The sequence below is a fragment of the Pelodiscus sinensis genome, chromosome 12 (genome assembly GCF_052426305.1).
Source record: "Pelodiscus sinensis isolate ZL-2025 chromosome 12, ASM5242630v1, whole genome shotgun sequence".
Taxonomy (NCBI): Eukaryota; Metazoa; Chordata; order Testudines; family Trionychidae; genus Pelodiscus; species Pelodiscus sinensis.
In genome coordinates, this window is record NC_143063.1 from 2,860,143 (window position 1) to 2,876,108 (window position 15,966).

The following is a 15,966-nucleotide window of genomic DNA, read 5'->3' on the forward strand; positions in this document are numbered from 1 at the left end:
CTCCCCAACACCCCACCTCCCACTCACTCCTCTCCACCCCCTGCCCCCATCCCTTATCGGTTAATGCTCAAGTGCCTGGTGACGGCCTGGCAGGCAGACAGCAACAGCCGTCAAGTGGGAAACAGGCTAATGTGGGCGTAACACACACAAAGGGGGTCTGGGGCAAAGGCTAACTGAAGTCTCCATAACAAGCATGCATGGTACAGGCCGTCCTTGCTGTAAGTCCAAGACACGGTCCAAAATACGTGGCCCGCCAGCGAAACAACTGAACACGGGGAATGTTTTTCCTGCGGCTGACTTCCATTGGCACTAATTGGGGTGTTGTTTTTGCATGACTGAAGAGCGGGGAAAGAGAGGACTTACAATGCTTCGGTTCCTACAAGCGTCAGCGACTGTAGTGCGGAACGGACGTACACCGGGGCGACGGAGCGGAACGCCTGTGTCTCCAGGAGGCTAAACCCGGGGGGCTCTGGCTTATGCCTAGAAACGCGCCCCGGCGTCCAAGCAGCACGGAGCTGGTTCCTCACCGGGGAAGAAGAAAACATTCGCTCACCTCCGCGGTGCGGGGCTGTTTTGTGCAATCCACAAACCTGTGGTTGAAGCCTGCTCCCTGGTCATCTCTTAATAGCTCGGGCCTGTCTCAGTGGCCACCTGGGGGAGACCTCGACCCTTTAAAGAGACCAATAAAGTCCTGGGCAAACTTTGGAAAATAGTCAAATGATACCGAGGGGCACGTGGAAACGTTGGAAGGGGGCAGGGCTTGAACTCCCAGCCCATGGGCACAGCAGAACCCACCCTGCCTCCCTACCGACAGGCTGCCCCTTATCTTGCCTTCCAGCATTTTGCTTCGGCCTTGACAGCACACGGCCCCTGGGAAGGAGGCGCCCCCCACACCTGCTCCAGCTGGCCGGCGTGAGGCCCCTGCAGGTGCGCTGGACACGAGCCAGAGACAAGCAGGCCAAGACCAAGGCCAGGGCCGCTCTGAGCCACTCCCCGCCCCCAAATCAGGGGCCCAGGGCTCTCACTGGCCATGCGGAGCTCGGTGGTAGTGCCAGGCCCAGGCAGGGCAGCAGCTGGCCAGGCTCCCCCGAAAGCTGGGCCAGGCCTGAGCCCCCCCTCGCCCTGCTCTGGGCTTGCCTGCGGAGACCCCGTCCATCCGCCCCAGGTGCTGATGTGGGACTCGGCCGAGAGGCCACCAACTTGCTTCACAGGTGAGGCGGCGGCTGCCGGGGGCGGGGCTGGGAAGGGGCAGCCTGCCACCAGCTGTGGGGAGCTGGCCGCACCCCCTAAACGTGGCCGGTCGCCATCAGCTCAAGGCCTGCTCGGGGCGTGGCAGGGGGCCACCGGGCGCCCAGCTGGTATAAAGCGCCTGGCTCCGGGCAGCCCAGCCCAGCTGTGAGCACGGACCCAGCATGGCTTTCCTGCACGTGGCTCTCTGCCTGGCCCTCCTGGCCTGCGCCTCTGGTAAGCACTGCCCCTCTGGGCACAGCGCTCGTGCCCCCCGCGGGCAGGGCAAGTCCCGGGCCTCTGGGGGGGTAGAGCCCTCCGGTGCAGCCCAGCCCTCCGCCAGCCTGCCCCACTGGCCTGTGTGGAGACGGCTCCCTCCCGCGGCAGGGCTGGGTACTGCTGCCATGGCAGCCCCCGGGCAGCGCCAGCTCACACAGGCAGGGTGCCCCCAGCTTGGCACCGGTGCCAGCACCCCACAGCCGCACTCCTGCCCGACCGGACACTGCCAGAGGGGCTCCCTGCCAGCTGCCAGGGGACCAGCCACCTTGGTGTGCCACCAGTGCCAGCTGGGGAGACTGGCAAAGGTCCCAGCCAGGACTCCCACCACTCACAGGCAGCGTGCCCAGCCCCCTTGGTGCCCCCCAGCCCCACGGGCAGCGTGCCCAGCCCCCTTGGTGACCCACGGGCAGCGTGCCCAGCCCCCTTGGTGCCCCCAGCCCCACGGGCAGCGTGCCCAGCCCCCTTGGTGTCCCACGGGCAGCGTGCCCAGCCCCCTTGGTGCCCCCCAGCTCCATAGGCAGCATGCCCAGACTCCAGGGTGAGCGCCAGCTCAATGGATCCTCCCCCAGACTCCAGGTGACTCACCTGGACCTCTCGGTGACCACCATGCAGCTTGCCTTGACCCTTGGGTGACCAGCCCCCGGGGACTCCCCGTGGGTGGGACTGGCCTGTGCCCGGCCGTGGTGCTCGGGGGCTGTGGCGGGAGCGCCCCGCATGCTGAGCAGGGCTGGTTTCCCATCCCCAGGCTGCGGGGTCCCCGCCATCCAGCCAAACTTGGGCAACTTGCAGAGAATCGTCAATGGGGAGGACGCGGTGCCCGGCTCCTGGCCCTGGCAAGTGTCGCTCCAGGTAACGCGGGCTCCCGCCCAGGGCAGGGCCAGAGCCTGGGTTTGTGGGCAGGCCGGGGTGGGGCTCTGATGGGGGCTGTTTTCAAACACACGGCCCAGGTGGGTGGGGGGCAGGGAGTTAGCGCCCACACGTCGCTGCAATAAGACGCCGTCCACAGGTGGGAACCTCTGGGTCTCTGCTGCGGGGTCAGCACAGGCCGGGGGTCGCTGTGACACCGGCGTGTTCCGCCATCCAAATCGCTGCCCAGGGTCCGTGGAGCTGGAGCAGCCTGTGGCTGGGGAATCGCCCGGCTCAGCTGGGTTTTCCATCCCCCTGGCTGCATCCTTGGAAGAAATCCAGCGGGATTTGGGTCGTGCAGACACAGCATGCGAGCCTGGGAAGTGGCCTCCCAAGGCCATTGCAGGGAAAGCAGTGGGCTAGCATGCCCATTGTGCGGTGCACGACGGGGAGCGTGCCCAGTGTGCGGTGCACGACGGAGAGCGTGCCCAGTGTGCGGTACACGACGGGGAGCGTGCCCAGTGTGCGGTGCACAACGGAGAGCGTGCCCATTGTGCGGTGCACGACGGGGAGCGTGCCCATTGTGCGGTGCACGACGGAGAGCGTGTCCATTGTGCGGTGCACGACGGGGAGCGTGCCCATTGTGCGGTGCACGACGGAGAGCGTGCCCATTGTGTGGTGCACGACGGGGAGCGTGCCCATTGTGCGGTGCACGACGGAGAGCGTGTCCAGTGTGCGGTGCACGACGGGGAGCGTGCCCAGTGTGTGGTGCACGACGGGGAGCGTGCCCAGTGTGCGGTGCACGACGGGGAGCGTGCCCAGTGTGCGGTGCACGACGGGGAGCGTGCCCATTGTGCGGTGCACGACGGAGAGCGTGTCCATTGTGCGGTGCACGACGGGGAGCATGCCCAGTGTGCGGTGCACGACGGGGAGCGTGCCCAGTGTGCGGTGCACGACGGGGAGCGTGCCCAGTGTGCGGTGCACGATGGGGAGCGTGCCCAGTGTGTGGTGCACGACGGGGAGTGTGCCCATGGTGCTGAGCATGGGCAGGCTAGGATCGTACAGCCGGGTTCCCTGTGCCAAGCCAGCCCACAGCCCTGGGCCGGGCCCAGCCCACAATGGCTGAAGTGGGACCGCCAGTGGCCCCCGCCTGCCCTGTGGCACTGGGCTGTGGTCCCGGGGACTGCCAGGGAGGAGGAATAATGGAGGCTGCAGGGCCAGAGGCCTGTGGATCAGGAGAGGGAGCAGGGCACAGCGTACAGGAAGCTCTGGGCGGCCCCAGGGCGGAGGCTGCCCGTGCCAGGCCGAGCCTTCCTGCAGTGCCAGCCAGGCTCTCCGGGGCCTGACTATGGGGCACAGCTCAGGGCGGGTCCCTCCGTCCCTCCCAGGCTCCCGCGCTCCCCTGCCCATCTCATTGCAGACCAACACCGGCTTCCACTTCTGCGGCGGCTCCCTGATCAGCCCCACCTGGGTGGTGACTGCTGCCCACTGCCAAGTCAGGTAAGGGGCCAGTCTCGGGGCAGACCCGGCTACCCTGCACCCAGTCCAGCCAGGCCATGGGGGAAGCTGGGCGCAGAGCCAAAGGGCAGGGCAAAGCAGAATTCTCCAGGGCCTGGCATGGCCCAGGGGAGGGCAGGGGGCGGTGCCAACCCAGGACCTGCGAGCCCAACGCCAGCGTCAGCAGGAGCTGGGCTCCAGGGGCCCCTGGGCTGCTGCAAGGAAGGGGGCGGTGGAGGTTGCCCCCCAGCCCAGCACGGCAGAGTCTCCCCAGCGCCATCTCTGGCTGGGAGCAGGGCCCCGCTGGCGCTCAGAGGAGACACTTGTGCTGCCGGGCAGGGTCTGTGCCGGGGGTGCCCACTGGAGGCGCCCGGGTGGGCCCAGCACCCCATGCCCAGCCCCGCTGGCTCTGTCCCTCGCAGGGCTGGGTATCACTTCGTGGTCCTGGGGGAATACAACAGGAACTCCGGAGCTGAGCCCGTCCAGGTCAGGTCCATCGCCAAGGTGAGTGAGGCAGAAGGGCCCCCAGGCGCCGCAGCAAGGGGCAGGTGCCGGGCAGCCACAGGGAGCTCAGTGGGCGGGGGGGGAGGCAGGAGCCACAGCTCTGTGCCTAAGGCCATGAGGGGAGAGGTGCAGGGCAGGGTGCAGAGAGGAGGGAGGGGAGCAGGGTGGAGAAGAGGGGGTGAGGGGCATGGGGGCAGGGCTGGGCAGAGAGGCACAGGGAAGGGCAGAGGAGGGAAGGGGGTGGGGCAGGGCAGGGCTGGGCTGGGCAGAGAGGCACAGGGCAGGGCAGAGGAGGGAAGGGGGTGGGGCAGGGCAGGGCTGGGCTGGGCAGAGAGGCACAGGGCACGGCAGAGGAGGGCAGGGCAGGGCTGGGCTGGGCAGAGAGGCACAGGGCACGGCAGAGGAGGGCAGGGCAGGGCTGGGCTGGGCAGAGAGGCACAGGGCAGGGCAGAGGAGGGCAGGGGGTGGGGCAGGGCAGGGCTGGGCTGGGCAGAGAGGCACAGGGCAGGGCAGAGGAGGGCAGGGCAGGGCTGGGCAGAGAGGCACAGGGCAGGGCAGAGGAGGGCAGGGGGCAGGGCTGGGCAGAGAGGCACAGGGCAGGGCAGAGGAGGGCAGGGGGTGGGGCAGGGCAGGGCTGGGCTGGGCAGAGAGGCACAGGGCAGGGCAGAGGAGGGCAGGGCAGGGCTGGGCAGAGAGGCACAGGGCAGGGCAGAGGAGGGCAGGGGGTGGGGCAGGGCAGGAATGGGCAGAGTTGCGGGGGGGGGGCTTAGCCCAGGGCAGGGTGGCACCAGCTGCCCCCCATTGCTAAGGTCTGCTCCTTCCTCCCCTCTTCAGGCGATCACCCACCCCAGCTGGAACCCCAGCACCATGAACAATGACATCACCCTGCTGAAGCTCTCCTCCCCCGCCCAGCTGGGCCCCTGGGTGTCCCCCGTCTGCCTGGCCACGGCCAGCGAGTCCCTCCCCGCCGGCCTCACCTGCGTCACCACCGGCTGGGGGCGCACCAACAGCAACAGTACGTACCAGCGCCCGGCCGGCTCTGCTGGGCATGTGGGGCCCTGGGCAGCCTCCCTGCATCCCCCGGTACTGGCTGTGCCCAGCACCCAGTGCAAGGCCCTGGGCAGCCTACCCCCATGCCCCGGTACCGGCTGTGCCCAGCACCCAGTGCAAGACCCTGGGCAGCCTACCCCCATGCCCCGGTACAGGCTGTGCCCAGCACCCAGTGCAAGGCCCTGGACAGCCTACCCCATCCCCTGGTACCAGCTGTGCCCAGTGCCAGGCCAGCGCAGAACCACGAAACCAGCGGGCACCAAAGCTCCGGGCCAGGGCCTGCCAGCAGCTGGGCACTGGGACATCCTGCTCTCCGTGGTGCAATGCCCCCAGGGCACGAGGCGCCCAGAGAGCCCAGCGGGGGCAGCCCAGGCCGGGGGCAGGTGTGTGTCAGCCTGTGCGTGTGGCCTGACCTGGGCGTGTTTCCCAGCGAACGAAGGGGCGATCTTGCTGCAGCAGGTGGCCCTGCCCCTGGTCACGGTGAGCCAGTGCCAGCAATACTGGGGCAACCGCATCACCAGCTCCATGATCTGCGCGGGAGGGGCCGGCGCATCCTCCTGCCAGGTAGGGACCTGCAGGGTCACCCCCGCAGCAGGGACCGGGGCACAGGGCAGCAGGGGGAACGGAGGGGGCACAGGGCTTTCTGGGTGGGAGGGGGAAGGGAGCCCTTCGCCCCCACTTATGCAGCACCCTTGGGTGCCCGCTGGGAGAGGGCCCCGGCCCGGCAAGCGTCAGCCCCGTTCTCTCGCAGGGGGACTCCGGCGGGCCGCTCGTGTGCCTGAAGGGGGGGGCCTGGACCCTGATTGGCATCGTCTCCTGGGGGAACAGCTACTGCAACATCAACACGCCCGCCATCTATGCCCGCGTCAGCGTCTTCCGCTCCTGGATCGACAGCGTCGTGGCCTCCAACTAGCAGCCGCCGGGCCGGGCCAGGGGCGTGGGGCCTCAGGGGGCTGGGCTCGGGTCCTGGGGCTCCCCCCTGCAGGCTCCGGCACAGGAATAAAGGGCTTATTCTGCTGCAGCGCTGCTGTGTCCAGCTCTGCCCCCGCCGCGCCAGGTGGGCCCAGCTACCCCCGCCAGCCCAGCACCGGCCAGGGACGGCCCAGGCCAAGGGCCCCCCTCCAGGGACCCGGCCATTGGCTGTGCTCCTGGGTGCCCACCCTGCAGGTGCTGGGGGCAGTTAACCCTTCGAAGCTGGCAGAGCCAGGGCCCACGTCCTGCCATGGCTGGGGCTCTCTGGCTTGCAGGGTTTGCCCAGGGGCCCAGCCCCATAGTCCCTGCTGGCTTGGGCCGTGTCCCAGGGCAGATGAGGGTAGCCGGGCAAGCAAAGCACCCAATGGGCTGGTGGGGGACAGAGGCCCATGCCCCACACCTGAGTCTCACAAATGAGTCCCCCCCCCGGGGGCCAGGGCAGGGGGGTCACTGCTGGCACCTCAGGGCAGGGTTCTCACAGGGACCCACTGGAGACGGAGGGAAAAGGCAGGATGAAGTGGCAGCTGCCCCCCCATGCACACAGGGAGGGGTGGGGGAGCCCCTGGTTTCCACAGGCCCTAGGGTTATCCAGCCCCACTTGGCAAGGGAGGTGGCTTTGCAGACAGGGCTGGCATGAGGCTGGGGGCAGTGGGTGTCACAAGGGGAGCAGGTGCAAGTTGGGGGTGGCATGGAGGGAGCAGGCAGGAAGTGAGGGGCTGGGGGTTGTGGCCAGAGGGGAGAGTCTGCGGATAGGGGAGCACCGAGGGGCAACAGCCCCCTCCCATGCGGGCTGCACAGGGGCCTTGTTCCCAGGCAGGAGGGGGAGGGAAAACGGTGCCCATGTCTGCCCCATGTCACACCTCTCCCCCACACTGACAATGACCTACACAGCCGAGGGTGGGGGGGGGGTACATGCCACCTGTCCTCCGGGCACCAGCTGAGCCCAACCTGCCACTTCCAGCGCCAGATCCCAGGCCTCTGCCCCAAGAACAGCCAGGGGCCAGGCTCCCTGTGAGAGCCCTGAGCTGGCCAGGGCAGGGCATGTACCCAGCACCCTCTGCCCCCGGGCAGGATGGTCACACAGCAGTGCCCCAGGGGCACGGCCCCGGCGGGTTCCCACCTTTCCTAGGGATGGCTCAGGCAGCAAAGTGCAGCCCCGGCTAATAGAACCAATTTCCAGCCGATGTGAGCGCCGGCTGCCTGGGGCAGGTCTGTGCAACACCCCATCCTCTCTGCGTGACAAGGCTGCAGGGCCGGCTGGTAAACGGGACCGTGCGGCCGCTACTGGGGCTTGCCGAGGCAGCTGGCGTAGCACATGGCACCCGGGAGATGCCGGCTCACGCCGCGGCCCCAAGCCCGGCACACTGGGAAATGGGTCGGGCACACCTGCGAGAAGTGGGAAGAGCTAGAACTGGGGCGTGGGCACCACAAAACACCCGGGGGCCGCGGCCAGACAACCCCTGCTACAGTGTGGCCCAAGCAAGCGCTGAGGTTGAAGGGTTTGCTCCGTAACCATAAAGCCAAATGCTAAACCCTCAGGCAGGGAGCAGCACGGCCAAGCTCGCTCAGAGGGGTCCCCTGCTCCCCCACAAGGGCTGAAGGGTAAGCCCAGTCCCCGGCGGGAGCAGCTGAGCTGTCAGGCACCTGTCCCTTACAGCGCTCGCTAACTCCCCGCCGCTGCCAGGAGCCTGCGAGCACTCGGCTGGAGAGGCCGACCACAGCCAGCACTATGATCGCAATGGGGACAAGGCATCGCTTCCTTAAGGTCTCGGTGTGAAGTGCCCGGATCCACGGCCGCACGGGGGCTGTCCGGGAGAGGGACGGGGTGCAGAGAACAGGGATGTTACATTTAATCAACTAATTGATGGATTTTCCATCGACTAGTCGATAAGCCGGGGAGCCGCAGTTCCTGGCCCAGGAGGTATCCCGGCTGTGGCTCTGCCTCCTAAAGGGATTAAGAGCCTGTTGGCTCTTACTACACTGAAAAGGCAGGGGGGAGAGGGGGAGAGACCAGGCACAAGAGGGGAATCAGCTGTCCTGGCTCAGGCCGGGTCCCTCCGGCTGTGCTTCAGCCTTTTACATGGATTAACAGCCAGCAGGCTCGTGACACATTTAAAAAACAGGGACTAGGTGCATCCCAGACTAAGTGCATGCTGGGAATCACCTGAGGTCCAGCTCCTGCCCGGTCCCCACTACCCCCTCCCCAGAGATGGTGCTGGGGGGAACTGGCTTTTAAGATGGCTCCCCCCCAGCACTGGCTCCGAGGAAGCAAGGGGAGAGTGACTAGTCAAGGGACCAGTCAACTAGTCGCTTACATCCCTAGCAGGCGGGCATCGCTCTCAGCCCCCGGATACATTCAGCAACTAAGCCCCGAAAAGGCCCCTCCCGCGTGTCCGGCAGAGGCGGCCCCAGCCAGGGAACAGGGACAGGAGGTTTATTGATACACCGGATACATGTGCACATTGAACAGACGGGATGCACAAAATAAATAACCCTAGCCCCTCCTGGAACACGGCAGGCTAACGACCGGGGCTCCACAGGCCGTTCCTTAGGGAACCGAAAGGCAAACCCCAGGACCGGCCCGGACCCAGCGAGCCGCACAGCACGGAGCCAGAGCGGGGCGAGGACCTTCAGCAGCGCCAACGTGGCAAAGGGGACCAGACACAAAATCCAGAGCCAGGCCTGAGGCAGTCCCAGCGGCACCTTGGCAGGAAGGGTCACAGCATTTCCACGCGCGCTCATGGCACGGGCTCTGTCCAACAGGAGCCTGCACGTGGGCCCCACCCGCAGCTCGGCTGGGATGGAGGAGGGGGTTGTGCGTAGGTGGGGGAAATACAGCTGGAGAGGGGCAGAGTACCTGGCAGCTCACCAGCGGGATCCAGCCGTGTTCTCGGCACCGCCAGACACTGCCTTTCCTATGGCACGTTCTTGGTGATGCAGGCGTCTGGCTCGCGGACACATGCCTGGGAGCCCTGAAGGGCTGCAGAGCTCTCCGGAAAAGGAAACATTTGGACAAAGAACCTGGTGGGAGGCAGGAGGTCAGCGCAGGCCCTGCCCAATCGGAGACAAGGCACCAAACAGCACAGGCACTTTGTGGCAGTGTTTCAAGAGACAGGAGAGTTGGAAGCTGTGTAAGAGCCCCGGGGTGGGGGTCACGCTCACACCACAACGGCCCCGTTAACAGGCATGCAGGACTCACTTTCTGCACTGCTTTCCAAGGGGCGACTCCCCAGGAAGCCAAGCTGGCGCCTGCCTCAGTCACACAATATCACGGATTTTACAGCCCAGAGGGTGAACGTGAGCTACCAAAGGCTGTCACACACGCCGCCCCCTCTCCCCCCACCCCCCGCGCGGGCTGGTTGGTTTGCAGCGGGTTCTCGAGGGGTTACGTTCTGACAGGAAGCCCGAAGGATCCTGGATAAGGAGGTAGGCACTGAGCAGAGATGCTCTGGGGGTCAAGCTGTGCCCAGACAGACGGATGCTGCTGCTCTGGGAGGGCACTTGGGAGCCAGACCAGACGTGTTCCTAGTCCCAGACCTTCCCGCCCTGCTGTAAAGACGGAGGGCAGCCTGGCCACCGGAGGGGGAGATGCTCCCCTGAAGGGGCAATGAATGGAGGTCCTGGGGTGGCCTGGCTGGCCTTTCGAGATGCTGGGACAGATCCTCCAGCCAGAGGTCACACAATGGCTGTATTTGGCCAGAGGGAGGCAGCAGGCAATTCCCCGTGGCAGAGGTGACACAGCCTCTTCCTATGCCAGCTGCTCCTGGCACGAGCGGAGTCTGGCCCCAGGGAGCAGTCTGCCCCACAGCCGTAGCGTGGCACCCACTGCAGAATACTGTAGGCAAAAGGGCAGCTTTCGTGGCAGTGGCACCTGCTGCCCCAGAGAGGCAGGAGCCGTGCTGGGGGACCTGAAGCCCTTTTCAGAAGTCGGGAAATAATGGGGGTCCCCTTGATGAGACACCAGCCGCGGAAACAGGAAACCCGACGTCACTTCACGCCCACTGGCAGCCTAGATTCTGATGAAGGCATGAGAGAGACAGAGCCCCCGTCCGACCCCAGTCAGCCACCGGCGTTCGGGGGGCTCTGTCACCGACCGTGCCGGCTCACTCTAGAATTGCCCAGCCTCAGCCTCGCCCCACTACAACAGGCCGGGTGGCAGTGCACGCGACAGCTCTGAAGGCAAGACCTGGGGCATGGGGCAGGCCGGAGCCTGGCAAAGGAAGCAGCCATGGGAAGTTACCAGAGCAGACAACATTACGACGACTATAGCAAAAATACTGAGGCCTGGAGACCCCCCTGCCCACAGAGGTCAGGCCACCAGCAGGCAGACTGCCCCCAAACCTCTGTTGCAGGAACTTCCCTGTTGCTGGGGTCTAAGTCCCCACCCAAAGCAGCAGGACGGCCTCGCTACTTCCGCCTGGGAGCCCTTCCCCTGGGTTTGCAGAGCTCCCAGCACTACGAGGGCCTCTGGGGTTCCACTGAACTCTGACCATTAGGGAAGACAGCAGCTTGTTTTGGAATACTTCACGGTCTCCTTCCCATCGGGTTGGCACGTAGCCATTTGGCGTTGCACTGGGAGGGGCCAGGAGACAGACCACGGCTGCGTCCCTGCCCATCTTGGCTAAGAGCCCTTTTGTGAACCCTGTTATAACTTGGGCCTTTCTTGACTCATTTTGTATCATCTGCACATTGCACCTCTTCCCTGCACATCCCCTTTTCCAGCTAGTTCTGAGTGTGACCAGCGCGGTCCCGGTCCGGACCCTCGTGGGATGTCACCCTTCCCCTCTGGCTACTGAGGGGACCATTTGTTCCACCACTGTGTCTCCTATGGCCCTTCCCTCTTACAGCCATGACTGCGTGGTTTGCTTCACAACGTTTTTGGGGGGAGGTTGGCAAAGGCCCGTGAGAAGTCCAACTCCAGTACATTCAAAAGCAGGATCCAAAGTTGCCTCGGCTGTATGCAGCCTGTTGGCGGTTCGCTTTGGAAGCCCTTGGTTATTTCTGCGAATGCGCCAAAATCTGCAGGATCCAACGGAAAGCTTCCTCCGAAGTCAGAACCAGCTCCCCCGCAAGCCCAGGCCAGCTGAAACTAACGCCCAGTCAGAAAGAAGAGACCAATTCACACAGTATTGCTAAGTTCCAATAGGCAGCCTCAGGTAGTTCCCTTAGCTCTTGACAGGACATTTCCGGGGGCTGGAGTGAATAGTGTGGAAAGCAGCTCCTTAGCCCAGGACAACGCATTAGGGTGCAAAGTTTCACACCGGGTCTCGGCACTCAGCGATCGCTTCCAGTCAAAGGCCGTTTGCTCTCTGCTGCCTCCCTGCAGGCGCTCACTGGTCGGCAGCAGAAGACTGAACTGACGTCCCACTCAGCCAGTTTCCTGCCGGTCCCTTTGGTGACCGTGACCATTATTTCAGACCCGTATGTGGTGAGTGGCTGCTCTTCAGGCTAGTACCCATACCCACATGCACAGACGGCAACTTCGACCTCCAGGAGGAGCAAAGAACGCATGTGCCTTAGGTGACCAATCACGCACCAAGGACGATGCATAGCACAGCAGTCCCAGCCATTTTCAAACAACCCGGTGGCTAAAATTCATTCCCAGCTGCAGGGAGCTGAGCAGTCACAGAGAGCAGCTGTGTACATGCTGCCGCTCAAGGAATGAAGCGTCACTGAGCGCACAGGAGGAGAACGCACCCGGGCCTCGTGGGTAGAGGGAAAGGCTGGGGGGGGAGGGGGCACTGTCCGAGAGGGCCTAACCACTCTGCTCAGACACCTGAGGGAGCTCACTGGCAGAGGGAAAGACTCCTCACTAGCATGCACACACTAGCAGATCACAGCTTTGGTGCCAAAGGTTCAAGCACACGTGCCCAAGAATCGTCCCCCCGCCTCGCCAGTCCCATGTGCTGCAGGGCGGCTGGGCAAAATCATCCAGGCAGTTTTTCCAAGGGACTAAAAAGGGAGCTGTGCTGGTTAAAGACAGGAATTATTCACTGGCTTGGGCAGCAGCTCTGAAGACATCCCTCTTTCCCATCACCTCCACCAAAACCTGTGTACCAAAAACGGTAACAGCATGCAAAGAGCTCTCTCTCTGCAAGGCGATCTGAGATTTGCCACTAGGTGTCCCTCTCACTCCAAAATGCCCAGCTTTTGAGAGTAACAAACACTTAGACCTCCAACAAGTGGTTTCTACCCACCAAAGCTGATGCCCAAGGAAATGTTTGTCTTTAAGGTGCCCCAGGGCTCCTCGCTGGTTTTGCAGATACCGACTAACCCGACAGACCCTCGGAGATGCTAACGGCAGTCACATTTCACTGCTAAACGCGGCCGGGGAGGACAATGTTCACATACTGAGCAGGAGAGGTCTGTCTGGGGAAAGTGCAAACCAGCAAGATGGGCACAGATACACAAACAGTGTGTTATTTACGAGATTATTCAATCCTGCAGCCAGTGACCCAACCTCTCGCTGGGCCGAGTCTCAAGAACAACAGTTAAGAGGGGAAAAAGGTACATGCACGCAGGGACTCCCAGTGGGGCAGGTGGGCAAAGGTTAACGTGGGAAAGCCACCTCTGGGGCACTTTTGCACTCCTGAGTCTCGGCCTGCGAGCGGAGAGGGGCAGAGCAGATGGAGGGCATGCGCACTGTTGCCCAAAAGCAGAGCGGACGAAACGGCCTCATTAGCAGAACTATCTGCGATGGCAGCACATTTCCAGAGACAACCCCGCCCCCCGCCTTCACTCCTGCCCTAGGCTCTCCTGGGGGGTGAGAAGGCGACACACAGACAGAGAGACAGGAGGTTACCTGAGGTTCTAAGAGGAGCTTGGACTCGCCCCCCAGGAAAGCTCCACCATTCCCTTTCTGGCTTGCACAGGGCTGCGGTCTGGGCGTAAGCATGGTAGGTCTAAGACAACTGCCTGCACAATGAGCCGTATGGCTCCCGCTGTGTGCACCCGAGCGTCCTCGGTGCTTTCCCACTGAAGAGACGAGGTTGCATCGGTCAGAACGGGAGCTCTGCTCATGCAAAGCCCAGGAGGGTGGGATCAGCTGGGATCTCTTCGGAGGGACTCTAATCAAACCAGTGAGAGAGGATGACAGCCCGTCCAGAGGCCAGGCCTGGGTCACGCCATGACACAGTGCCACACACACCTGAAAGCCAGCCAGCCCTCTGGAGCCAGACACTGAGTCACCGAGAACCAGCTGAGACGACCTCTCTAAAAGCATTTTGTTCCCCAAAACGTATTAAGCCCTACATCTTCCAGGAGGGACGTCACCCGGGACCTTTCCGGATGACACAGCCTGCGACGGCTGCAGTGCTTTGAGGAGCAATGCTGCCGACCCGGAAGGAAGAGCCTCCTGGGCGAGACACGTGTTCCTGCAGGCTCTGTTCCAGCCAGGAACACATTGGGCCAGACCAGAACTCAGCAGGCGCCAATCTGGCCTTTTCTGAGGCCAGGTCTACACTAAAGGGGAAAGTCCAATCAAGATACACAACTCCAGCTACGTTAATTACATAGCTGGAATCGACAGACCTTGATTTGAGTTTTCCTACCATCCCCGCAGCGGGAGGCCGATGGGAGCAAAAACTCCTGTCAGCTTCCCTTACTCCTCGCAAGAGCAGGAGTACCGGCTGCGGATGGGTGCACCCTCTGAGTTTGACTTAGCGGGTCTTTACTAGACCCACTAAATCGAACTCTGGAAGATCAATCGAGTGAAGACCTGGCCTGAAGCTTCACTTGCCCTACAGCAGGGGGAGAAGGCCTTTGAAAGGGCTTGTGGGTCAGGAAGTGGCAATCAGGGGTCTAGCGCCTCCTAGCCACAGGAAAGATTCTGCCTTAGCTCCTTGTTTTCCTCTCTGGATCGAAGTGACCAACGGAGCAGTGCTTCCCGAGGTTGATGCTCCAGGTTGAGTGTCTGGTAGGAAAAGCTCCACTCCCAGTGCGGACAGGGAGTTTCTGTAGTGACATGACCCCCCCCCCCACCCCGCCCCACTCCCTTGTCCATGCCACAACCTGCCCTGAAGCTCCGGCTGCTATCCCAACAGCAGGCCTGGAGATGGCTGAATAGGAGGCAAGTGCATATTAGCTGGGGCAGTCACAGTTTTGACCCGGTAACGTGGCACTGTTGGAACCACCTGTCTCTGTTGGGTCCATGGCGCAACACTAGGGTGCAGAACCCAGAAATTCAAAGCCAGGGGTGAAAAGGAATGCCAGCTGGCCTCTGAGGTCACCCAGACCACAGGGCACCTGCCATCACCAACCTCTGCTTCCGGCTGTCCTTGTGCTGCCTGCCTCAAAAGACATCTCAACTGGCCTCTGCAGACCCTCCCTTTGTGCCCAATTCCCCCCTCCCCCACTCTGCCCTGGCTCACAAGCCTTCACTTCTCAAGACTGGGGGGACCCTCCTGAGTGGCAGCTCGGGGGCAGGGGCTTGCTTTAGGAAAGCCCTTTTTAGGTGTCCTGCAAAAAGTGTAGCTCCTGCAGGACCCTCCCCTCCTCAGGGTTAGGAGCCCTCAGCCAGGGCACAAGGAGCTCAGTCTAGCTTCCAGTTTGCCCACCAATCCGGCAACAGCACGCGTCACCTGGGACGCGACCAGTCACCAGGCTCTCAGGGGGAACCTCTCTGCTTCCTGCCCCTCCCTGAAGACTCCAACCGTGGCTGTGCGCATGCGACGCCCACCAGCATCAATGGCATGACTTCATGGAGCCCATCACAAATACTGTCCATGCCTATCCAGGGACTTGACACCCTGGGATCAATAAATAGCTACAGGCAGCCAAACCCCTGGGCCGGGGAGGGGGCTCTTCTCTTCACACGGCTCCCTGATTTGCTGAGGAGCGGAGGCTCTGAACTTTGACCTTCGCTCTGGGCCGGAACGAGCACCAAGGCGGCCTTCGCTGCCCCGCTTCCTGTAGCGGGCTCCGAAACGCCGCCCAGCCGAGGGAGGGGTGCCCGGTGGGGGGACAAGGGTTCCATTTCCCCTGAGCCTCGTGCACACGGAGGGCCGCTCCCGCCGGAGGAGCCTGGGGGTCCCCGCGCACCTGGGATGACAGCTGGCAACCCAGCCCCTGCGGAGCTCTCAGCCATTGCACTGCTGCTGGTAGCGCAGGTTGAGCTCCCGCAGCTCCCGCTCCCGCACCCGCCGCGACTTGGTGGACTTGGTGGAGCGGCTGGAGCGGGTGGACTGGGCCGACTTGGTGCTCTGGCAGCGCGAGGAGGCCCTCTTGAGGAGGTTCTGCGAGATGGAGCGGTGCAGGTTCTTCATGGACGAGGAGGCTGCCATGCTGACTACCCAGGGGTGCTTCAAGGCCTGAAGCGCTGTCATGCGGTCGCCGGGATCCACCGTGAGCAGCCGGTCAATGAAGTCCTTGGCCAGATTGGACACGCTGGGCCAGGGCTGAAAAAGGGAAGGGCAAGGATGAAACCACACTAGTCCCGGGATTCTGTTAGACAAGCACCACCCTTCCCGCCCCGGGAGGGCAGCCACGCCCTGCCACGCTAAGACTGGTTTCACGTGCAGGCATGTCCAGACACTTCCCTCCTCCCACAGCCCCACACTCATCCAGCTTCAAGTTAGGGATGTTAACTAACGA

The 15,966-nt window shown here is 63.5% G+C and overlaps 2 protein-coding genes across 3 annotated transcripts in view; one reads left to right on the forward strand and one right to left on the reverse strand.

The window, feature by feature from the left end:
• The first annotated feature begins 1,310 nt into the window (after positions 1-1,310).
• Positions 1,311-6,437, forward strand: CTRL (chymotrypsin like). Its single transcript, XM_075940545.2, has 7 exons — positions 1,311-1,464; positions 2,252-2,355; positions 3,773-3,852; positions 4,272-4,353; positions 5,188-5,368; positions 5,834-5,967; positions 6,155-6,437. Exons 1-7 carry the CDS (start codon positions 1,413-1,415, stop codon positions 6,314-6,316), a joined length of 795 nt encoding a protein of 264 aa, XP_075796660.2. The 5' UTR covers positions 1,311-1,412; the 3' UTR covers positions 6,317-6,437.
• A 2,356-nt stretch (positions 6,438-8,793) lies between these two features.
• PSKH1 (protein serine kinase H1) overlaps positions 8,794-15,966 on the reverse strand; it is a 44,223-nt gene continuing 37,050 nt past the window's right edge. For both annotated transcript variants that reach the window (XM_075940541.2, XM_075940542.2), the window contains exon 3: positions 8,794-15,770. In XM_075940541.2, coding sequence (XP_075796656.1) covers positions 15,453-15,770 — 318 coding nt within the window. In that variant the 3' untranslated portion in view covers positions 8,794-15,452. The remainder of the gene's footprint in view (positions 15,771-15,966) is intronic.

Excerpts from the sequence above, each read along its gene's own strand:
- CTRL (XM_075940545.2), top strand. The coding sequence starts at position 1,413 with ATGGCTTTCCTGCACGTGGCTCTCTGCCTGGCCCTCCTGGCCTGCGCC. Across the intron at positions 1,465-2,251 it reads CCTCCTGGCCTGCGCCTCTG|GCTGCGGGGTCCCCGCCATC; the intron begins GTAAGCACTGCC and ends TCCCATCCCCAG. Across the intron at positions 3,853-4,271 it reads GCTGCCCACTGCCAAGTCAG|GGCTGGGTATCACTTCGTGG; the intron begins GTAAGGGGCCAG and ends TGTCCCTCGCAG.